Source organism: Dendrobates tinctorius, unplaced genomic scaffold, assembly GCF_039654945.1.
Source record: "Dendrobates tinctorius isolate UK_male_01 unplaced genomic scaffold, ASM3965494v1 ptg000084l, whole genome shotgun sequence".
In the NCBI taxonomy this organism is placed as follows: domain Eukaryota; kingdom Metazoa; phylum Chordata; class Amphibia; order Anura; family Dendrobatidae; genus Dendrobates; species Dendrobates tinctorius.
The window spans coordinates 28,470,643-28,496,695 of record NW_027361752.1 but is presented as its reverse complement, the minus strand read 5'-3'; the positions used below and the strand labels follow the sequence as shown (position 1 = coordinate 28,496,695).

Sequence of the window (26,053 nt, the reverse complement as noted above, 5' to 3'; positions counted from 1 at the left end):
ACCTACAAATATGTGGTTAATCTGCATACTAATTGCATTCTAAGGCCGCCACCATGAAAGCCCAGCTACCACGATGAAATCAACTTTGTTCCAACCTGCAGTCTACGGCTTTCAGTCATAGAGGCAAATTGTATGTTGTGGAAACCACCGAACTGCACTCGCATGATATCTGAACTCACAGAATGGAGAAATTGTATTTTCCATCTTATCCTCACCTGTGCTATGGTTCTCTCATCCGAGATCAGATTGGATCACACTAAGTTGACATTCTGATCACACTCGGATCAGAGTTTGATTGGAGTGTCATTATCAAAATTGACCTGTTTCTCTAACATGTGAGAATCTACAGCCATCTGACCATAGCCTCAGAGTTGAGCTGTAATAATAATCAGCGCAAAATGCTGTTGCTTCTGGAAAAAAAATAAATAACAGAAAACTTTGCTTCCAATCTCAGATCCCTTTAAATGTAAGTTATACTAAAAGTAATATGTAATATTTTACTTTCTCTATTAAACGGTTGTCTGAAAAGACATAAAAGGATCTGTTTTGTCTTTTTTCTCTTTGTGCTCTTGCATCTCTCTCCAGCTTAGATAATACCACAATGTCACATGCACTCTATAGAGAGAGCCATTTAAAAGAAAAAACTGTTCTCTCTTTCAAATATTAAACAATTGATATATCTCATCAACTTGGCCTTCTTGGACTCATATGACACATTACATTCATACATTGATGATCTCCAGTATCTCCCCTGGGTAACCAAAGATGATTTATCTATTTACATCTCTCAACAGAAAACCTTGGCTGAAGATTTAAAGAAATATTCATGCCCAACTTTACACTTGTTACAGTGTTAACATTTCACATAGATCATATAAAAAATAAAACTTTAACATTTTGTAAACTTAAATTGTAAAAAAATAAAAATGGCTATAAGTCACTCCAAACGTATTTAGTTTTACAAGAATTCTAAGCGGAATGATCTAGGGCTACATTATTCAAAATCATGTTTACCAGTCCCTATAGATAAGCCTGGTGCAGGCACTATCCATGACATTATATATTTTGGGTTCTACCTAATGAACAGACTGCACTGGTCATTGGTACTAATCCTTATGTAAATGAGCCGCTTATCAGAAAAAAAGTATGCATTATATATTAGCATAGCGGATTTGCCAACCACAGGACGTCTTTTTAACAAGGAAAAAAGGAAATATTTTATAAATAGTACACTTTATTTTATAATAAATTAAAGGAATTTAGCAGTCATTTTCAACTTTGTACAATTATACTGTTATCAGTCAGACAAACATACTAAATTAATCAACAAAACCTTAAAGTACAATAGATGTGAGTTGTTCAGGTATGGACACGGACTGACAATCGAAAGCTAATATTAGCCAATAATTGCCTGCATCAGAGTGCTGACATTGGGTGTGCATCACCAATCTCCCTCATTGAGTGATAATGGGCTGTATCATGCTATGCTTTACTGTCGGTTTCTTTTGTTTGGATGATGTCATTCGATATTTTAATCTCAATTGTTTCCGCGCTCAAAGCTTCTTTGCCATTTTCCTCCTTTAGTAATAATTTCCTACAGAAAAAGATAAACAACATGGATCAGTAATCAAATACAAAAGGAATACTATATCATAGCATATACTTATACAAATATATGATATATGTTTGACTATACTCTGCACATCTTGATATGACTAGGAATAGTGAAGAGCAAATTTATTCGAGGCTAAATGAATTTGAATTAAAAAAGAAAATCTAACTTTTTTGTGATTCACTTTGGGTAAATGGAGCAAAACGATGACCAACCGGCATATGGATTACAGAGGGCAAAAAAGGGCTGAAAAGAATCTTATATTCACCTCTCCTCAGCCCTTCTCAGACTTTTTGTGTTGCCTCAAGTCCTTTGATCCGCTCTTCTATTTTCTGCCTTCTATCTTCCGACCAGCCAGGTCTTCCAATCAAAATATTCTATGTCATCATGTGACTTATAATGCATATCAGTAATTTAAAGGTGAAAAAGGAAATCACCAGCTCTTCTGTGTTTCCAACTTTAGATTTTGGACAGCCTAGAGCAAAAGCCATTGCAAGGCTAAGTTCAATTGTGGGATTGTCAATGTCAATGCATTTCAAATGCTATATGCATTCTTAAAGAGGTTATCAGGGACTTTTGTACTGTTTATTATGGGACTAAAAACATGCAGGCTGGTAGTTGTTGACTTCCTACCTGTTCTGCCTGGCACTGATCTCTGACAAATTAGAGCATTTGCAGACCCATCCTGCTGGCAAGGCAGCTCTTCCTCTTCTAGGCAGCTCTTCCTCTTCTGGTCTGCCCTGTTAATGGAGTGTAACTGTTGACTTCAAGCTGAATGACAGCCGGCTACTTGTAGATAGGCAGCGGGTGGAAGGCTATCATTCAACATGACATCAGCAGAGATGCTCCATCAACTGAGCAGAGAAGAAACTGTTCTGTCAAAGTTGCATCAATGGAAACAGCAGAATCACTGGCAGGAGAAGTCCTTGACTGTTCTGAGCCAGCAGAATCTGACAAATCTGACACCAAGCAGAACAGGCAAGGAATCAGTAACTTCCAGCCTAAAAAAATCTTAGTTCCATTCGAAAAACAATACAAAAGTCTCAGAAAACTCATTTAATGTTGATGAAAAGAATGAATAATTTTCATCCTCATTAAAAAAGCATATAGCTATGGAAACGTGTCAATGATCAGTAGCTGCTCCTCACTCTTCTATGGATTTTAAATGTTTGAATTAAAATGCTAATTGTAACCTGTTTAGATCGAGCTGGACAAACCCACCTTCTTTTCTTCAATTTCAGTGATATGCATTGTGTCTAACATGACAACATGTGGCGCAATACATATCATAACATTGATTATGCCACATGTGTTGCTAATGTAGGGTCTAGTGAATGGAAGTCCTGGCCAGAAGGATAACACAAGGAAAATGATAGATAGAAGGTAGAATCGGATCGGATGCATTGCAGACGAATGAAATTTCTTTGAAGCCAATTGAGTTTTCATTGAGTTTATTTGATGTGAATCAGGTTTATCTTCAGAATTTCGCAAATCTAAATGAAATTTTGAGAAACTTGGCCATCTCTAAATAGGATCATAGCATTTTCTTTTATGAATTCTTAAAAAGTTGCAAATATGGCATAATCTTGGTATATTGTGGATCGGCATATATACTTTTCAATTCAATACAAACAGACATCGAGTTAAATATTTTTAATGAAAGTCTACGGTCAAAATATGCAACCGTGTAGGCAAATATTTGCACATGCCTAGACGAAATAGTCCTTTAAATAGAATTATCATGGTGTAAACTAATTTTTGTCTATCTTTATCAAGGCGAGATAGAAGTAATTAACACCTCCTAACCCGGACAGAATAAAGTCTGACATTGAACAGATTCTTCCTTTCCACTTATTTTATTTCTGAATTAATCACGTAAATAAAATATTAGATTGTTTCTATTTTATTCTATTTAATTGTTTTAGTCCTCCCTATTAACAGATGTGTCCACCCTAATCTGTCCAATACACATTCAATACATTATCACAACATGCTTGCAAAGCTACAACTCATATGATAATCAATGAAAGGTCATATACATACTTGAGATCATGTATATGACCTTTCATTGATTATCATATGCAGTATCAAAATGAATTAATGTTAAACTTTTTTTTTATAATTCACAGGTTCTAACAAAGTCAAATATCAAATAATCAAATAAGTATGAATTCAATTTGCAGCAATCTGCAAAAAATATTCTTGACACCTTTTTCCAGATGCTGACATGACATCAGGCGCAGCCACATGGGCTTCCCCTTACTGCCTTGCAGCTAGCAAATCACATGCTATAGCACTGCCAGTCAGGAAGGACTATCATTACCTGTACAAAAGCCTAAGCAGTCAATTCAGCTGTTATCTCTGGGGGATTATGGATTAACATCTTTTTTCATGATGAGGTCACTTTGACATTACCAAATTTGCATTAAAGTCTCTCAAAGAGCTTGAATACAGTCCTAGAAGACTAGGAAATCTCAGAGTGCTATGTACTGTACATCTTTTCAGGGCAATCAGAGTGATTTGCAAGATTATTGCAAATCAATTTTTGTGAAACATTTGCCAAATCTGGTGAAGTCAAATTCCAAAAGATTCATTCATTTCTAGTAAAGACACATTCAAAACAATCATCTCCCAACAGGTTAAAATCCTGATTTTTTTTAAAGCTGATCATCTCACACCAGTCATCTCAGGAATTGCCAAGTAAAAAGGAAGGACAACAAAGAACAAATTGTTATATCACTTGAATCTTTGAATGTTTCAGCATTGCAGAAGTACACAACAATCGGATAAAGCTTTTTTCTACCCATAGGTGGAATGATATTTGCGCTCTGATCACTATCCCTATGATGTGAAAACCTAAAGTGGTGCAGCTTTACTGGGCCTCATCTTCCACAGTCTCTATCATAGCTCCTCCTTCCTGATTGGATGTGCTAGACCATGTACTTTCATAACTACAGGGCATTATGTTAGAAGTCCACCAGGAGAAGCCTGATGTCAATAACCCACTTTCTGAGCATTCAGCAGTGTGTGAGTATTAAGCAGTGAGTGAAATGGCGCAGTGCTTTTTTTAAAAATGTGTTAATTATCCTCGCAATACAAAGTGCAAATTGTTAGAATTCGCAGGGACCTGTGAATTTTTGGAAATTTTAATCTAAGTTGATCCTTTGCAGATCGATCCATTAATCTCAAGTGTCCATATTTATAGACAATTTTTATAGATCAAAGATAAAAGAAATGCAGCTTTCTAAAATATAATTTTAAGTTTAAAAATATTCCAATATTGTCTTTAGCTCCTATACAGACCTATCTTTCTGTAGGTGAAATATAGATTGGATTAGATAAGTGCAATGTATGAACACAAACAAAATTGTAAAAAGGTAAAAGATTTTGAAACGACGTACCCATAATATATTTCTAAATTAAAACTGTGAGCGGGTACAGACTACAAGACACTATACATGGAATTTTTAATGAGTCCCCAAATTAAGCAACAATTAATCACAGCCACCATTACATACAGATATACTATTTATCCATACTAGTTGTGAGGCATAAATGAACTGTATCTACTGTAATTATTCACAAAACAGCCAAAATGGACAGACTACATTACTCATGTGCATTTTGCTCCTAAAAGCTTTAAAAAACTGAGCTAAGGCTAATTTCACACTAGCGTTTATTCCATGCAGCGCATGGCGCAGCTAAGCCCCGCCCCCTGCCGGCTCCCTGCCCGCCCCATCCGGTCATCGCCGCCTACTATCGCACATGGACGCATGCGATCTGCGCACTCTATCTTTAGCTTAGGGTGCGCAGATCGTGCGCTCGCCGTGCGCTAGTAGGATTTTAGCATGCGCTGCGCACTTTTGAAGGTGCGCCGAATGCGCCAAAATGCAACATGCTGCATTCGGCACACACGGGCGCACCTTCAAAAGTGCGCAGCGCATGCTAAAATCCTACTAGCGCACGGCCAGCACACGATCTGCACACCCTATGCTAGAGATAGGGTGCGCAGATCGCATGCGTCCATGTGCGATAGTAGGCGGTGATGACCGGATGGGGCGGGCAAGGGAGCTGGCAGGGGACGGGGCTTAGTGGCGCCGTGCGCTGCATGGAATAAACGCTAGTGTGAAACTAGCCTATGATGAGTGTATATGGCATATGTATACATTTATTACTGATGATCAAATCTTTTCAAATTCAAATTCTTTATTTTTTTTTTCAAAATATTCAATTTACAGAAAATGTATTTATCACAAGTTGCAATATTGCAAAACTTTGAAAAGGCTTGTGTAACTGCTTGAATTCTCCTAAAACTGTACACAACTCTTTTCAAGCTCCTTAACACAAACACAACCCTAAAAATGTCAAAGCGACCATATAAATGGATGGTAACTCACTAGTAACCACCAGCCCAATTAGTATCACAGAGCACTAATGCATTTTTAAGATTTTATTTATTAAAAGCATTCCAAAAATTCTCTCTCAATAATTTCTGATCAGGCACACCATTCTATACAGAACACCGATCCAAACTGATGGTGTCGCTATCAGGGGTAATATCATCCTGCTGTGACTGAGATGAGTGGTGTGCTATATATTCCATAAAACCTTCTGCTTTCTTCCCATTAATACATTTACTTGAGTCAAATGAGGCCAATTGTGGCCTGAGTTTGGCAGTACTACTGATTGGCGCCAAAAGTGGTAGTTGATAGGAATCTGCTATTAGCTCCCCCATTTTAGTTGTGGAAATTTTTTTTATTATTTTACACTATTGCCATAGATGCTTTTTATTATATCAAAAATTTTTGTAAAAAGGTATCATTGACTTTTGACAATCTTTTTAATCTCAATTGTTGAACCTTAGTCAAAAATGATGTAAGAAGAAATACTAAGTGTGATAATATTGGGGGTCAATTTGAACATGTGAAAACTTATTACACCTACTCAAAATGAATGAATAAACCCTATCAACATAATATACATAAAATAAATTTTTTTTTTTAAATTATGATAATAAATTATGAAAGACATAAAAAGAGATGGGGGGTAAACCAAAAGACAAAATACAGAATCCACAGCACAACGATATTAATAATGGGTATACTGACTACATAACACAATCATACATAATAAAAATCCCATATAAATAGCCTATTAAATAAATATAGTAAACATACACATCTGAAAAAAAGCATTCCTTGAGAAAGCCAATAGGCAAAACGTACGTTGGAGTCACAGGAGCCATGGGATACTGACTATTGGTATATGCTATTTTATTACATTCCCTTTCCTTTTCATGCCTTCTTTAAGATGGTTTGCTATGTGGAAAATGGAAAATAGAGAGCTTACTTTTTTGATGATTCAGAGATCACAAATTATTCAAATTTGCGGGAACCTGCAAATTTCAAGAATTTTTAATGTGATCATTTCTAATATATACAGCTCTGGCAAAAAATAAGAGACCACTGCACAGTTTTAAAAAAATCAGCTTCTCTACATATTTGACAGCCATTCAATTTCAGTGCCAGCTGAATTCCAACCAGAGTACACCTCAATCTACCTAATGTGCTTCTGATTAGGTGATCACATGAACCAAATCTTATTTAATGAAGGAAAATATAAAAAAAACCCTGTTTTGTGTTCACAATCCTCTTGCAATAGGACAAGCTGGATGGCAAAACAAGTGCTAGTAATATCCCAAAAGTAATCAGAATGAAAAAATAACTATTAACCATGCCAAAGGAGTTGAAAAGAAAAGTCTTGAGGAAAAGAAGGACTCAATTCTGGATTTACTAGCAGAGGGATACAGTGAGCGTCATGTTGCCTCCATCCTTAAAATATCTAAGACAGCAGTCCATTACAACAAGTTCAAGCAGCAGACATTGTGGACAACAAAGCTACAGACGGGCAGAGGGCGAAAATGACTCTCCACTGACAAGGATGACCATCATCTTATTCTTATGTCAATCAGAAACTGAAGGATGACATTAATTGACCAACAAATTGAATGGCAAATGGCAGCTGGGGTGAAGTGCACAGCAAGAACTGTTAGTAACAGGCTCCTAGAGGCAGGGCTCAAGTCATATATAGCTAGAAAAAAACCTTTCATCAATTAGAAGCAAAGGAGAGCCAGGCTGAAGTTTGCCAAAGACCATAAGGATTGGACCATAGAGGACTGGAATAAGGTAATCTTCTCTGATGAGTTTAAATTTCAGCTTTGCCCAACACTTTGTAATCTAATGGTTAGATGGAGACCTGGAGAGGCGTGCAAGCCACAGTGTCTTGCACCCACTGTGTAACTTGGTGGAGGATCGGTGATGATCTGGGGATGCTTCAGTAAGGTTGGAATTGGGCAGGTTATTCTTTGAGAAGAACGTATGAATCAAGCCACCTGCAAGGTTATCCTGGAAAAACTGTTGATTCCTTCTGCTCAGGCAATGCTCCTCAACTCTGAGAACTGGTTTTTCCAGCAGGACAATGCGCCATGTCACACAACTAGGTCAATCAATGTGTGGATGAAGGACCACCACATCAAACCACTGTCATGGCCAGCCTGAACCCCACTGAAAACCTCTGGAATGTAATCAAGAGAAAGATGGAAAGTCACAAGCCATCAAACAAAGAAGAACTGCTTACATTTTTGTACCAGGAGTGGCATAAGGTCACCCAAAAGCAGTGTGAGAGACTGGTGGAAAGCATGCCAAGACGCATGAAAGCTGTGATTAAAAATCATTGTTATTCCACAAAATATTGATTTCCGAACTCTTCCTGAGTTAAAACATTAGTATTGCTGTTTCTAAATGATTATGAACTTGTTTTCTTAGCATTATTTGAGATCTGCAAGCACTACTTTTTTTTCCTATTTTGACCATCTCTCATTTTCTGAAAATAAATACAAAATTCAGTGCTTGGAATTTGGAAGACATGTTGTTAGTAGTTTATAGAATAAGAGAACAATTTACATTTTACTCAAAAATATACCCATAAAGAGAAAAATCTGACAAACTGAAAACTTTTGCCAGAGCTGCATATATGTATGTATGTATGTATGTATGTATGTATGTATGTATATATATATATATATATATATATATATATATATATAGTTTATAAAAAAAGCAGAAGATTAGATGCTGAAAGAAAGCCTAAGGCAGCAACAACAACAGTTTTGGAAGGAAGAACAGGAACATGAAGCGCCCGCCATGGCAGGACAAGCCACTGCATGGGATGTACCACCGACAGATAATGGAAGTAGTTGACATGGAGAAATCCTTCCACTGGTTGGAGAAAGCTGGAGTCTGAGACAGCACAGAGTTACTAATCATAGCGGCACAAGAGCAAGCACTAAGTACCAGAACAATAGAAGCAGAAGTCTACCACTCAAGACAAGACCCAAGGTGCAGACTATGCAAAGAAACATCAGAAACAGTCCAACACATAGTGGCAGGATGCAGAATGCAAGCAGGAACAGCGTATACCGAATGCCGCAACCGAGTAGCGGGAATTGTATACAGAAACATCTGTGCAGCATATGGGCTAAGCCCCCCTAAGTCCAGGTGGGAGACCCCAGAAAAAGTGGTGGAAAATGAAAGGGCTAAAATTCTGTGAGACTTCAAAATCCAGACAGATAAGCAGGTGTTGGCTAATCAACCTGACATTGTCATAGTAGACAAGGATCAGAAGACAGCAATGATAATAGATGTGGCAGTGCCAAGTGATAGCAATATCACAAAGAAGGAATATGAGAAGCTGGAGAAATACCAGGGCCTCAAAGGAGAACTGGAGAAGATGTGAAAGGTAAAGGCAACAGTGATTTCAGTGGTGATAGGAGCACTTGGACCAATGACCCCTAAATTGGAAGAATGGCTACAACAGATCCCAGGAGCAACATCTGAACTCTCTTTCCAGAAAAGCGCAATGCTGGGAACAACTAAGATCCTGTGCAGAACCCTCAAACTCCCAGTCCTCTGGTAGAGGACCCAAGAATTAGAAAGGACAACAAAGACCACTCCCAGTGGGGGCTGAGAAGGAAGTATATATACTGTATATATATATATACGCACATATATAAACTGGGGAAGTGACTATATGGATAACAATTCTATGTTGGAGGACACCACACATGACCCGTGTTGCCATGCTCCAACTTTGTCTCATATTGCATCTTACCCACATCACATTCTAACATGTTTCCTCAAAAATAAGACCCACTCCAAAAATAATCTCTATCATGATTTTCCAGGATTATTTGCAATATGTCCTATTTGAAAATAAGCCCTATTTACATTCAGGACAGGTGTTTGGGGGATGGGCAAACTGGTCAATTGCCCATGGCCACAACTCTCTTAAGGGTTCCAGTTTTTCTATTCAGAAGTTAAAACTGCCTAAGGATCTTTGGGCAATTTCTCAGCACCCCACTCTCTTTGGGCCCAACAGCATTTCTATTCTGAGGTAAAGACTACTTAAGGACCTTTGGTGACATCACAGTCATGTGACCATGTTGTCATCAAAGATCCTTTAGCTACTGGAGTCTAGAATAGGAGAGAGGCTGGTATGTAGCGCATGTGAAGTTTGTATATATATTTGAATATATTTACATATACATATATTGAATAAATGTTTATGTTTTGTGTTTAAGAATGAATGTGGATTGTTGCTCATGGGAAAAAAACAAGACATACCCTGAATATAAGCCCTTTCTGAGCAAGAAATCATATAAGTCCCTGTCTTATTTTTGGTAAAACATCTTGATTGAATTGAGATATCAAAAAACATCTTTACAACTGTGCTGTCAGTTCTTTGGTGAAAATTTCCAGCAATTTTTTTATAACAATATACAAGGTATTTAACTATTACATGACTGAATGTTCCACCAATTACATATTAATATCAGCCCTTGCTTCACCTCCATGACGCTTCCTAATTGTCTGTCACAACATCTGCTTCATGCTAGCACCTAAGGCCTCTTTCACACTTCCGTTTTTTACAATTAGTCACAATCCGCCAGGTTTTGAAAAAAAACGGATCCTCAATTTTTTTTTGAGGATCCGTTTTTTTCCCATTGACTTGCATTAATGGCGGATTGTGACGGATTGCTGTCCGTTGCATCCGTTTTTTGTGAGGATCCGCCAAAAGTTGCTGTCCGCCACCATCCTCAAAGATTTCAAAATGGAGCTTGTAACGCTTTTTTCTCTGGCGGATCCTCCAGACACCCATTTAACCCGAAATTCTTTCTGGGTGCCGGACAAAAAAAAAATTCTCTCTCTCTCTCTTTCTCTCTCTCTCTCTCTCTCTCTCTCTCTCCCCGGCCAGCGATTCCTTTAAATTTCTTCATTTTCAGGATCCGTCTGAAAACGGATCCTGTGTAGTGTTGAGCATTCCGATACCGCAAGTATCGGGTATCGGCCGATACTTGCTGTATCGGAATTCCGATACCGACTTCCGATATTTTTTCAATATCGGAATTCGGCATCGGAATCGGAAGTTCAGTTGATTGACGGCCTGACGTCATCATGATGCGCGGTGTGTGCGCATCATGATGCGCCGTCATTTCGGGCCTTCCGGGGGTCTCTGCCGGCCTGCCGGGGGGCTGTGCCGGCCTGCCGGGGGGCTGTGTGGACTGCCCGGGGTCTGTACCGGCCTGCCGGGGGGCTGTGCCGGCCTGCCGGTGGTCTGTGCACCCTGTGGGGGTCTGTACCGGCCTGCCGGGGGGCTGTGCCGGCCTGCCGGGGGGCTGTGCTGATGTCCGGGGGTCTGTGCAAGCATCGTCCGATGGGACTACAAGTCCCATCGGGCGATGCCTGCTACCATGACAGTGATTGACACATTAGCCAATGATGGGACAGTAGTAGTCCCATCATCCGGCTAATGTGTTAGGCTGGTTTCACATTTGCGTTTTTTAGCGCTGGAAAAAAACGCATACGTGCGCATGCGATTTTTCCCCTATATTTAACATGGGTGCGCATACATGCGCGCTTGTAAGCGCATGTATGCGATTTTCATGCGCTGCGTTTTTTTGGGGTGTGCGTTGGTATTTTCCAGACGCTGCATGTTGCATTTTTTGGCCCTGGAAAAAAGCGCATGCGCACGTATGCGCACGTTTTGCGCTAAAAATGGCCATTATAGCCTATGGATGCGCATACGTGCGCACTGGCATGCGCAGGTATGCGATTTTTTAGCGCTGCGTTTTTTGGGTGGTGTCCACTTTTTATCCTAGTTAGAATCTTCTAAAGTCAAAAAAAAAAAGTCTATATAAAGGAGGTGCCTGCCAAAACTCTGCCACTACTACACTGAGAGATTGAAGAGCAGACAGTCAACCAAGAACCCATTATATCAGCGAAGAATGTGAGTATATTACATTATATGCCTGTCCTTTTAAATTATGTATGTACTAATGATTTTTATTATTTTTACATGCAGTATGTCTTCAGAATCAGAGTATTCCCCATCGCGGCAGGAATTGGCGCAAGCAGACCGTGAGGTGATTATTTTTGTGCATCTGGTAAGTATATCTGCTGCTTCTCCAAATCTCTTACGTTTTTTTCAACTTTCTTAAGACATCGTCATCATCATCTGCGGACGGCACTAGTGAGGGCGAAGAGCAGGAGCAGCGAAGCCAAGTCCCGGTGGTGATACGGAATGTAAGTATCAAATGATTTGTAATGTTCTTTATTTTTTATCTTCTATTTTTACTCATTTTTTTGTTTCTTTTTTTGTAACTTTTTATTCAATTTAAATTTGATTATTCTAATGAATGTGTTTTGTCTAGGTTCCACAACGGGATGAAGACGTCTACCTGGATAATGAGCAGCTCATCAGCCTGGTCCAGGAGCGTTCGCCGTTGTGGGACAGCCGTGACCGGCTGTACAAGGACAATGTGGTGACCCGGCGGCTATGGAATGAGGTGGCCGCAGCGTTGATGGATGGCTGGGACAGCGCCACAGCATCCTCCAAAAAGGCGTTTAGTGAGTATTTCCCTGCTCTGTATTGTGCCGCAGTGACTGTTGTCCTTGACGGCACTGTTGGGTTTCGTGCTAGGCGTATTCTAGCAGGAAACCCAACAGTGTCATCGGTGTCTACAGTGACTGCTTTGAGTATTGTATTGCTACATTGTGCCGCAGTGACTGTTGTCCTTGACGGCACTGTTGGGTTTCGTGCTAGGCGTATTCTAGCAGGAAACCCAACAGTGTCATCGGTGTCTACAGTGACTGCTTTGAGTATTGTATTGCTAGATTGTGCCGCAGTGACTGTTGTCCTTGACGGCACTGTTGGGTTTCGTGCTAGGCGTATTCTAGCAGGAAACACAACAGTTTCATCGGGGTCTACAGTGACTACTTTGAGTATTGTATTGCTACATTGTGCCGCAGTGACTGTTGTCCTTGACGGCACTGTTGGGTTTCGTGCTAGGCGTATTCTAGCAGGAAACCCAACAGTGTCATCGGTGTCTACAGTGACTGCTTTGAGTATTGTATTGCTACATTGTGCCGCAGTGACTGTTGTCCTTGACGGCACTGTTGGGTTTCGTGCTAGGCGTATTCTAGCAGGAAACCCAACAGTGTCATCGGTGTCTACAGTGACTGCTTTGAGTATTGTATTGCTAGATTGTGCCGCAGTGACTGTTGTCCTTGACGGCACTGTTGGGTTTCGTGCTAGGCGTATTCTAGCAGGAAACCCAACAGTTTCATCGGGGTCTACAGTGACTGCTTTGAGTATTGTATTGCTACATTGTGCCGCAGTGACTGTTGTCCTTGACGGCACTGTTGGGTTTCGTGCTAGGCGTATTCTAGCAGGAAACCCAACAGTGTCATCGGTGTCTACAGTGACTGCTTTGAGTATTGTATTGCTACATTGTGCCGCAGTGACTGTTGTCCTTGACGGCACTGTTGGGTTTCGTGCTTGGCGTATTCTAGCAGGAAACCCAACAGTGTCATCGGGGTCTACAGTGACTGCTTTGAGTATTGTATTGCTACATTGTGCCGCAGTGACTGTTGTCCTTGACGGCACTGTTTTTTTTTATCAACAGTGGACAAAGTCCGAACACGTTGGCGTTCGATCAAGGACCGCTTCAACAGTGATGTTCGTGCTGAGGGCCAGGTTCGCAGTGGATCTGCGTCAAGGACCAGAACTAGATACCTTCACTATCACGCGTTGCAGTTCCTAAGACCGGTCCTTGCCACAAGATCGTAAGTATTATACATTTTGGGTTTTTATTTTTATTAATCTGTGTTTTTCTAATCCACAGCTGATGCTTCTTGTAAAGGCATGGTAGTAATGATTTTCCTTTCTTCCACAGCACCTGGAGCAGCACCCTGCAACCTGGCCCTGGAGCGGTCCTTCCTCGGACGTCCTCTGACCCGTCCCAGCCATCCGACAGCCAGGAAGCACCTTGCAGGTCAGCCACACACACAGCTGGTGACCAGGAAGCTGGGCCATCAGGTGTTCCCCTGTCCCAGGTCTCTGCCACTGGTTATGCGGGCACTACCCGCCAGCGGCAGAGGGCCTTGGACAGGAATGTCTTGCCCGAGTTTATGCATTTGAGCGAGACATTTAATTCCAGCCTCAAGTCACTGTCCGACAGAGTTGAAAGCGGTTTTGCACTAATGGAACGTGGTTTTAACCACTTTGAACACCGCTTCAATTCTGTAGAACAGCGCCTTGACCGTCTGGAGGCCGACCTCAACAGACCAGCACACCATTTTTTTAGTAAGATTGAAAAGGGCATGGCGGAACACCTTAGTCCTGATCAACAGCTGAATGTGCTGCAGGCCTGCAACAATGCTTTCTTGCAGGCTATGCAGCATAATCGGTACGGTCAGCAGTCAGTGGTGTCCTTTCCACCTGTGCCACCATTGACTCGCTTCACCTCACTACCGACTTGTGCTGCATACCACTGCACGGACACCTCTATTCAAAGCCAGGACACCCACCGTTACACCACCACAAGTCTGAGTGCAGCTGGTCACTTCACCGACACCACCATGGCAAGCGCTGCTCCTGTCTGGAGCACCACCGCCAATCCCATGCATGCGTGGAGCTCAGCCACCACTAGGCAAACATGGAACAGCCCTGCCGCTACAACAACATGTAGTAGCCCTGCCACCACCACTCTGCAAACCTGGGCCATCACTGCCGCCACCAGTCCTCCTGCAAGGACGAGCACTGACAACGAAGAGCAGCATCAGCCACCTCAGCAGCAGCAGCCAACTCAGCAGCAGCAGCCACCTCAGCAGCAGCCGCCACCTCAGCAGCAGCAGCCACCTCAGCAGCAGCCGCCACCTCAGCAGCAGCAGCAACCACCTCAGCAGCAGCAGCCACCTCAGCAGCAGCCGCCACCTCAGCAGCAGCCGCCACCTCTGCAGCAGCAGCCGCCACCTCAGCAGCAGCAGCCATACCAGCAGACGGGGGACCTACATTCCTTATTTGCCCCTACTTCAAGGCGAAATCAATCAAGGCGGGCATTGGGCCAAAGTCGGTCCAGGCACACAAGCCTACGGCGACATGCCATTACAACTAATGTAACTGAACAGATTTCCTCTCCTACAAGTGTTCCAAGTTTAATTCCCTTAACTGGACTACCTTCCCCCACAAGTTTTGTTGCCCCTTCCCCTCAAACACCGTCTTCAACTGCAAGTGTTGCATATTCCCTGCACACCCCCAAATTGAAACCATCTGCCCCCAAACGCCGTAAAAAATAATTTTTAGTTTTTTTTTTGTGATAAAAAATAAATTTACATTTGTGGTTCACCATTAATAAGTTTCATTAATGTTGTTTGCGCCGCTCACACACACTGATGGGTAAATACATGTTAAAAACCAACCCAAGGGCTAGTATAGTCATATGTGAAATAACATGGACTAGTATAGTCATTCCAAGGCCTAGTGTAATAACTCTATTTTTACCAAATAGAATCTGGTTTCATGAAAAACAAACTGTTGAAACTTGTCTAAAAAATAAGTTTCTTTCTAGTTTCACCAGTTTGTTTTTTGTGAAACAAGATGCTAGTTGTTAAAAATGCTAGTTGTTAAAAATCGAGTTATTACAGTAGGCCTTGGTATGACTATACTAGGCCGTGGTATTTCACATATTGCTATACTACTAGCCCCAAGGCCTAGTATACTCATATTTGAAATACCACGGCCTAGTATAGTCATTCCAAGGCCTAGTGTAATAACTCTAGTTTTACCAAATAGAATAGTTTCACCACTTTGTTTTTTGTGAAACAAGATGCTAGTTGTTAAAAATCGAGTTATTACAGTAGGCCTTGGTATGACTATACTAGGCCGTGGTATTTCACATATTACTATACTACTAGCCCCAAGGCCTACTATACTCATATTTGAAATACCACGGCCTAGTATAGTCATTCCAAGGCCTAGTGTAATAACTTGTAATGGAGCAGATTACATGAGCAGATTACATTCATCCACTCAATGCTGACTTGTATTCCCCATGGACTTTCATTGGGGTTGGGTTTTGAGGGTTGTGTTTTGAGAAAATCACATACTTTGTTTTAAACTAGTTGCACAATTTTCTCTTGAAAAAAAATGGTTTCCTGATTCATGGCCTGCAGCTTTGCTCATTCCAATATATTTCACGCAGACTAGCAATGCTGCATTTTAACTCGTATGTGTATTTACCTGCCCAGGTGTGTGAACATAACAAAATTCAGTTATACATGGGAAGTTTTTTAATTAATTGGAGTTTAAAAAATATAGTGCACTCAGTAATGGTATCAAATAAGGATTTTTATTACCATAAACAACAACATTACACCATTTCATCTTGCCAGTGCACCCGTCCTACATCAGAAATAAAGTAGGCCGCAAATTTGTCCCTCATTTGGCCAACTTCAACGGATGACCTGAGAGTGTGCTGAGTGAATTCAGGCAATGGGTTAGGAGCATCATCGTCCAGTTCAAAGGTCGGGTGCTCTTTAGCCATCACAAAGTTATGTAGAACCACACAGGCCTTCACCACCTCATCGACTGTTTCAAGTTTAAGATTAATGGCCGTGCCCAGAATTCGCCATCTGGAAACAAGAATCCCAAAAGCACACTCGACAGTTCTTCTGGCCCTGGTCAGCCTGAAATTAAAAATTTTTTTGGTGTGGTCCAAGTCCCGGCTGGAGTAGGGTTTCAGTAAGTTTCCGCACATTTGAAAAGCCTCATCGCCAACCATTACAAAGGGCAGTGGCGGAGCTTCGGTGTGAGGAAGAGGCCGTGGCATAGGGAAATTAAATTGGTTGCCATACAACCTCCGGCCCATGTCTGAGTTTTTAAAAGCCTGCGAGTCATTACCACGGCCAAATGCTCCAATGTCCACTGCTACAAACATACATCCGGCATCCGCAATTGCAATGAGTACTATTGAAAAGTACTTTTTGTAATTATAGTACTCAGATCCCGTTCTTTGGGGTTTGATGATCCGTATGTGTTTCCCATCAACAGCTCCCAAACAGTTGGGAAAATTGCATACTGTCCAGAATTTGTCAGCAATTTCCATCCACTTTTCAGCGGTGGGCAGGGGCATAAATTCTGGGCAAAGAACATTCCAGAGAGCCCGGCAGGTGTCAGCAACAATTCCAGACAAGGTAGAGATTCCAATACGGTACTGGAAATGTAGTGAGGATAGGGTTTCTCCAGTCGCCAGGAATCTGTGAACAGATAAAGAAGTAAAATTAATATTTATGTATATTATTTTTAAAAACTATAAAAAAAAATATTAGTACATTCACGAAAACTAATTACCCAAGGTTTTGAATACTAAATTTACAAAAAAAAACATCAGACCACACCCCTTTGTTTTTAAAACATACCGTAATGTCACCAGTAGCCGTTCCTCAGGAGGAATCGCACGACGGAGCTGTGTGTCCTGTCTCCGGATGGATTGTTGGACACGAGCAAGCAAATCCATGAAACTTTCGTGGGACATCCGGATATAATCAGTAAATTTCTCCGGGTTTGCACGTAGCTCGCTGTAGAGGGTGTGGTATGCCCCACGGCTCTCCCGGAGTTCAACAATCGGATGTATCCACATACGCCGCCGTCTTCGCTGCCTCTCTCTCTTCCTTTGTTCATGGCAAGCAACTGCATACGCCTGAGCCATCGCGATGTCCAAATCCAAGTTGAAGTGAAAACTCTTCCAGCGCAGATCCATGGTCACGAGAAGAATCAAGCAAATGTGAAGAATACTGTAGACAGGGTCTATATATATTAACATACCACACCCACAATGAAGTCCCATTGGTCTTGTGTGTTGTTGAATGGTTGTTTTTTCTTTTTTGTGGGGTTTTTCCAAAATCTGTAAAAAAACGCAAACGCACAAAAAACGCATACAAACGCGCAAAAACGCTGCGTTTTTTTCCTGCATGCGCATTAAAATGCTGGAAAAAAACGCAGCGTTTGTATGCATTTGTATGCGTTTTTTTAATGCGTTTTTTTGCGGGAAAAACGCGCTGCAAAAAAAAGCAAGTGTGAAACTAGCCTTAAATGTTAAAAAAAAAAAAAAAAATACTACATACATACTACATGCATGCTACATACATACTACATGCTACATACATACTACATATATACTACATACATACTACATACATGCTACATACATACTACATGCATGCTACATACATACTACATGCTACATACATACTACATGCATGCTACATACATACTACATATATACTACATACATGCTACATACATACTGCATGCTACATACATACTACATACATACTACATACATACTACATGCATGCTACATACATACTACATGCTACATACATACTACATATATACTACATACATACTACATACATGCTACATACATACTACATGCATGCTACATACATACTACATGCTACATACATACTACATGCATGCTACATACATACTACATATATACTACATACATGCTACATACATACTGCATGCTACATACATACTACATACATACTACATGCATGCTACATACATACTACATGCATGCTACATACATACTACATGCTACATACATACTACATATATACTACATACATACTACATACATGCTACATACATACTGCATGCTACATACATACTACATACATACTACATACATACTACATGCATGCTACATACATACTACATGCATGCTACATGCATGCTACATACATACTACATACATACCACATACATACTACATACATACTACATACTACATATATACTACATGCATGCTACATACATACTACATGCTACATACATACCACATACATACTACATACATACTACATACATACTACATGCTACATACATACTACATATATACTACATGCATGCTACATACATACTACATGCTACATACATACCACATACATACTACATACATACTACATACATACTACATGCTACATACATACTACATATATACTACATACATGCTACATACATACTACATGCTACATACATACCACATACATACTACATACATGCTACATATATACTACATGCATGCTACATACATACTACATATATACTACATGCATGCTACATACATACTACATGCTACATGCATGCTACATACATACTACATACATACTACATGCTACATACATACCACATATATACTACATACATACAATACATTCATACAATACATACATAGACATACAGTACATATAACATAGAGTAACATACTTACCAATACTTGTCACATTGTTCCCCGAAGCCATTGTCTTTTCCGGAATAAATATTAACATAACAAACCACAAAAATACTCACCCATGATCCGAAGCAGTCCACGAGTGTGTCCCACGACGATCTTGGGTAGAGAACTGCAGCATCAGATGATGCTGCCGTTCTCTACGGGCTGCAGGAATCCAATGACGGAAGGTAGGTATCCTTCCGCACTGTATTCCTCCGCCACTTAAAAAAAAAAAGTCCCTAGTCTCACTTTATGCCATTGCTGTGTGGGAATTTCCCACACAGCAATGGCATAAAGTGAGACTAGGGACTTTTTTTTTTTAAGTGGCGGAGGAATACAGTGCGGAAGGATACCTACCTTCCGTCATTGGATTCCTGCAGCCCGTAGAGAACGGCAGCAACAGCTGATGCTGCAGTTCTCTACCCAAGATCGTCGTGGGACACACTCGTGGACTGCTTTGGATCGTGGGTGAGTATTTTTGTGGTTTGTTATGTTAATATTTATTCCGGAAAAGACAATGGCTTCGGGGAACAATGTGACAAGTATTGGTAAGTATGTTACTCTATGTTATATGTACTGTATGTCTATGTATGTATTGTATGAATGTATTGTATGTATGTAGTATATATGTGGTATGTATGTAGCATGTAGTATGTATGTAGTATGTATGTAGCATGCATGTAGCATGTAGTATGTATGTAGCATGCATGTAGTATATATGTAGCATGTATGTAGTATGTATGTGGTATGTATGTAGCATGTAGTATGTATGTAGCATGTATGTAGTATATATGTAGTATGTATGTAGCATGTAGTATGTATGTAGTATGTATGTATGTGGTATGTATGTAGCATGTAGTATGTATGTAGCATGCATGTAGTATATATGTAGTATGTAGTATGTATGTAGTATGTATGTGGTATGTATGTAGCATGTAGTATGTATGTAGCATGCATGTAGCATGCATGTAGTATGTATGTAGCATGCATGTAGTATGTATGTAGCATGCATGTAGTATATATGTAGTATGTATGTAGCATGTAGTATGTATGTAGTATGTATGTAGTATGTATGTGGTATGTATGTAGCATGTAGTATGTATGTAGCATGCATGTAGTATATATGTAGTATGTAGTATGTATGTAGTATGTATGTGGTATGTATGTAGCATGTAGTATGTATGTAGCATGCATGTAGCATGCATGTAGTATGTATGTAGCATGCATGTAGTATGTATGTAGCATGCATGTAGTATGTATGTAGTATGTATGTAGTATGTATGTAGCATGCAGTATGTATGTAGCATGTATGTAGTATGTATGTAGTATATATGTAGTATGTATGTAGCATGTAGTATGTATGTAGCATGCATGTAGTATATATGTAGTATGTATGTAGCATGCATGTAGTATGTATGTAGTATGTATGTAGTATGTATGTAGCATGCAGTATGTATGTAGCATGCATGTAGTATGTATGTAGTATGTATGTAGTATGTATGTAGCATGCAGTATGTATGTAGCATGTATGTAGTATATATGTAGTATGTATGTAGCATGCATGTAGTATGTATGTAGCATGTAGTATGTATGTAGCATGCATGTAGTATGCATGTAGCATGTATGTAGTATGTATGTAGTATATATGTAGTATGTATGTAGCATGTAGTATGTATGTAGCATGCATGTAGTATGTATGTAGTATTTTTTTTTTTTATTTTTTTTTTAACATTTAACACATTAGCCGGATGATGGGACTACTACTGTCCCATCATTGGCTAATGTGTCAATCACTGTCATGGTAGCAGGCATCGCCCGATGGGACTTGTAGTCCCATCGGACGATGCCTGCACAGACCCCCGGAGCCTGCACAGCCCCCCGGCAGGCCGGCACAGCCCCCCGGCAGGCCGGCACAGCCCCCCGGAGCCTGCACAGCCCCCCGGCAGGCCGGCACAGCCCCCCGGCAGGCCGGCACAGCCCCCCGGCAGGCCGGCACAGCCCCCCGGAGCCTGCACAGACCACCGGCAGGCCGGCACAGACCACCGGAGCCTGCACAGACCCCCTGGCAGGCCGGCACAGCCCCCCGAAAGGCCCGTACAGACCCCAGAGAGGCTGTACAAGGGCAGGAAAGGGTTTTTCTTATTCCGATACCGGAAGTCCCATAGACTTGAATGGGACTTCCGGTATCGGAATCGGCGATACCGATACTTTTTTTAAAGATCGGCCGATACCATCCGATACGATACTTTGAAGTATCGGACGGTATCGCTCAACTCTAATCCTGTGACATCCGTTCACATCAGTTGAGAACGGATCCGCTTGTCCGCCTTTTTGGCGGATTATAACTGATGCAAGAAACTGATGTGTGAAAGAGGCCTAACATGCAAAGGGAAGAGAAAACCAGACACGCAGTGTTTATTGTGGATTTTAAGAACACATTTTCTGCTGTCGCCACTTTTTATAATTTACACTTCAGTTACGGGCTTTTTTGAAAATGCAATTTAATGAAGCATCAGTTCTACACATGACAGCAAATTCCAGCACTACTCAAACAGCTAAGGGCAATATCTGCTAAAGTGCTTCATCTCACATGCCTTATAAACAGACTGACAATTTATTTATCGGTGTAGCTAAAGCACATTTGTAAGTGTTGAACATTTTTGTACTGTTTCGTCGAACTGCGAATAAACCTACTGAGCCATCAACTTCTAAATTTGCTATACATGTATGAATTAATCAGGTTAAGCCAACAACCCTAATATAATAATTTAGATTTCTCTGACTTTCATAGCTTAAGGAGGATCTTTTCAGCTATTCTCATTTTTCTATTGAAGTAAATCCTTATATTTCCCAAAAGATAATAATTCTGGAACATCTTGTCTTATAAGGCCGGGTTCACAGTACTGTGTGTGATGTGAGAAACTCGCATGAGTCACTCGCATCAACACCCGGCGTTACCGCCAGCTCTTAGGATTGGAGCTGCGGCTGCATATATATATACATGCAGCTGCAGCTCCGGTCATGTGTGCCGGAGGCAGTGCCGGGTGTAGATGTGAGAGACTCGTGCGAGTTTCTCGCATCACACATGGTAGTGTGATCCCCGCCTAACTCTGTATTCTGCCCTTCCTTTGTCATTCCTCCTACAAATGTAGGAGTAAATTAACAACTAGGTGTCTCCATTCCATGTAAAAAAAGAAATATGTCTCTACACTGTCAGCACTGATTGGACAGTGTCCGGCTCAGGTCAGATATATCCAAGAGAAGCGCGTCAATTATGCAACTTACACTCTGATCAGAGTCTGATTGAGAAATCTTTTTTAAATAGTTTTTTTTAACTTTTAGAATAAAGCTTTTTATTCTGTATTATAGAAAACTGAGACACTTAATATGGGTTTTTGATTTTTAGCTATTTTTTCACATTGGCAAGTAATAGCACAGTATAATGTGCCAGCTTACACAAAGAGACCCAATAAAATGTACACTATTTTTTTATTTTTTACAATAGGTCGCTTTTTACTAACACACGTAGTATGCTTTCCATCATCTGCATACAGTGGGAAATTCTACCGATATATACCTCTCATATAAGGTTTGAGCGTAGTGTGAACAATGTCTTAAATACAAAAAACATAGTAAGTGGCCCCAGCCAAAGGATAAACATTACAAATAGTAGAACCTACTGGCAATGAACAAAATACACCTTCTGGTTTTAGTTTTCAACAGAGATCGGCAAATCTGCTGAAATTCTAATTTGTTGATTCGAGCAAATTAGACAGAGAAATATTATTTACAGTAAAAATGATTCGATGCACTTGAACAGACTGAAAAACTTTGCGAAGATAGCCATTTCTGTGTTAATGTATAGTACATGCCAAGAAGCTGAATACAGACATAACCTGACATGTTGGACTTTCGAATGAAATTATTGCAATAGTTTGATCATCTAAAAAAGGTTACTTGAGAAGAGAGACATTTCCTGTTACTTTCCTTCTTTAGGATCATCTTTTTCATTCCTCTAAAAGCATCTTAATAGCAGATTTTTCACTCTAGCTTTGAGTTATTAATACGTTAGGTCAGCACCTTGCTAAATGTGGGATATAAGACTTTTTTCTAAAGTGAACAGTATAACGCTTGGTTTTACATCATAACACGACCACATTTTTGGGTCAACATTGCGGCCACACCCATAAGTGAGGACGCATATCCTGAAATATTTTCTTAAAGAGATTGTCCAGGACTTTAACATCGATGGCCTATCCGGTAATAAATAAGTATGGCCATACGCAGCTTCCACTGGCGATAATCCCATTGCAAGGACAGCGAAGGTCAGGATTGCTTGACCACCTGCTGTGTCAGGTCAAGCAGAAAAAATGGTTCTGTTGACAAAGACAATTACAGGGTAACCGTTGGTTCAATTATGAGCTACACTTACACTTGAAAATGAGCCTCTGTTTAATATATACTATCAGAGACATCTACTTCTTTCTCCTGGACTGATCTTTGAGTCTCAAAATTTTCAATTCACTCAAGACATCAATAGATGAAAATTTCCCATTACTGAGATATGCAAAAGAGAAGACTGAGAGGAGACTTAATAGCTGTCTACAAATATCTAAAGGGCTGTCACATTGTAGAAGGATCAACTTTATTCTCATTTGCACAAGGAAAGACTAGAAGCAATGGGATGAAACTGAATGGGAGGAGACACAGATTAGATATTAGAAAAAACTTTTTGACAGTTAGAGTGATCAATGAGTGGAACAAGCTGCCACTGACTGGGATGATTTAGAGAATCCTGCTTTGAGCAGGGGGTTGGACCAGATGGCCCAGGAGGTCCCTTCTAACTCTACGATTCTATGATTCTATGATATGAAATGAGAAGTGATAGGGAAGAAGGAATCACAGAAAATTTGCTGCAAGTTCATCTGAAAAAACAGTTACACTTTCTTCAATTGCCATTTCAGGAGAACTTGCAGCATAATGTCTGTGTCTGGTTCTTTAAAATGTTTAAAATAAATGATAAGTCTGAGAGGAGAAAGAAGCACATTTCTTTGATAAGGTTTATTACAGGTTCTCATTTTCATGTGTACTATTGAGTTACGAAACATAAATTAAAACAATGCTTACACTTTAAGGCTAGGAACACACGCCAACTTTGGTGAAGAAACCTATCATGCCACCATCGGTCACTAGGTGCCATTCCTACATCGCAGAGCAACAGAAGTTAATCGAGTTGCACTTTGAGCTCATGAGTCCTGTGCAAGAAAGGTGCAAGAAGTCCATCCAGATAGTTTGTGATTTGCTTTTAGCAGCTGCTACTGCATCCGAGTTGCAGTTTGACCCTATTCACTTGTATTACAATGTAACAACGACACTCTGGTTGCTTGAAGTGTAATCCCAGCCTTAGCCATACCCTTTAATTAGTCGCATTAATTATATTTTGTTAGGTTAATAGTTAAATTATTGTGGGATTATCACTTCTTGGTCTGTATTTTAGTTAGTAATGGTGTGACTTTATATTTTTATAATTTGGTTACTTTCCCCAAAATTCTATCACTTTTTTTTTATTATCAGAGACTAGAGACTGAACGTGTTTAATGCTGACTGGGCTCCAATAAACAGATGAAATATTGCAAACCAATAAATTACTGATTCCTTGAGCTGTCCATCGGTATGACAAATCTGCTCTTCAAAATCCAAAGTGTTTTGACATTTTATAAAATACTGATACGATCACATGCAGCCATGGTAAAGATTATGAAATGGCAGGTGTTATAGCCCGCTAGCTATACTGACGGATGGCTCACTAGAAATTGGTTTTAGATAGCGTAAAAAGAAAGGAGTTTAAACAAAGTTTGCAAAGAAACAATATACTGTACATATGCAGAGATTGGATGAGAAGGAATGTGAGGAAGGGGCTACCTATGGCTCCGATGGGTGGGAATGCATGAAATGAAACAATGGTCTGTCTTTAAATTTGTTTCTCAAGCTAAATGCCTAATGCCTCCAAGCTGCTAGAAATACCGTAAGTGCTGGTGAATGATAAAAAAGAGGTGAAACCTATCATACAGAAATAGACTTGAACTGTGTGGCAGGCACTAGGTGTAGGCAAGCAGCAAATCCCTTTAAAGAGAGGGTACATTTTAGGAGATTGGAAGAAACATATGTAAGATGCGTAAAGAGAGAATCAAATAAATGACTGTTGTTCGCACTGTTATCATTCTTCACCAGGGATCAGAAGGCACAACCTAAACAATTCTTCTCACCCAAGAACTTATATACTGTATATATCTTGTATATAGAAATATTCATCATGATTCTCTTTTCATCAAGAAAAAAAGAGAATATTGAATTAGTGTCTAAAAGCAAAAAAAAAAAAAAACAATCATCTTCATAAAGCTGGCAAGGCAACTTTAGTGGTGATATTACAATCTTTTTCACTGTTCACTATAAAAAAAAAAGTTGCGAACTATATTATTTCACATGAGGGCTAAAGCACATGGCTAGAGATGAGCAGATCTTCTGAAATTCTAATTCAAAGACTTAACCAAATTTTCCCAAAATAATTGTTTCGTGAGAGAGAAAAAAAGTGAAAAGCGAATCTCAATACTGGAAATCTTTAAATTGATCAGAAAATATACGTGGGGGAGTGGAGAGTGAGAAGACCCTGCTAACCATAAAGGATTACACTCTACAGGAGAGAGAGGACCCTGCTGACCATAAGAGCTTACACTCTACAGGAGAGGGAGAGAGGACCCCGC

The 26,053-nt window shown here is 40.2% G+C and overlaps 2 protein-coding genes across 8 annotated transcripts in view; one reads left to right on the top strand and one right to left on the bottom strand.

Annotated features, from left to right (window-relative positions):
* Nucleotides 1-1,158: 1,158 nt before the first annotated feature.
* The window catches only part of NCAM2 (neural cell adhesion molecule 2), a 588,464-nt gene continuing 563,569 nt past the window's right edge, over nt 1,159-26,053 (bottom strand). For 6 of the 7 annotated variants that reach the window (XR_012233936.1, XM_073584499.1, XM_073584500.1 and 3 more), the window contains one exon: nt 1,159-1,594. Coding sequence is in view for 5 of the 7 variants with exons in the window: in XM_073584499.1 (XP_073440600.1) it covers nt 1,483-1,594 (112 nt within the window). In the remaining 2 variants the exon portion in view is untranslated. The remainder of the gene's footprint in view (nt 1,595-26,053) is intronic. The other variant, XM_073584501.1, reaches the window with a different exon arrangement.
* Nucleotides 13,455-15,306, top strand: LOC141097295 (uncharacterized). The gene is made up of 2 exons (XM_073584354.1): nt 13,455-13,794; nt 13,905-15,306. The coding sequence occupies exon 2, from the start codon at nt 14,140-14,142 to the stop codon at nt 15,304-15,306; it is 1,167 nt and encodes a 388-aa protein (XP_073440455.1). The 5' UTR covers nt 13,455-13,794; nt 13,905-14,139.

Excerpts from the sequence above, each read along its gene's own strand:
- LOC141097295 (XM_073584354.1), top strand. The coding sequence starts at position 14,140 with ATGCATTTGAGCGAGACATTTAATTCCAGCCTCAAGTCACTGTCCGAC.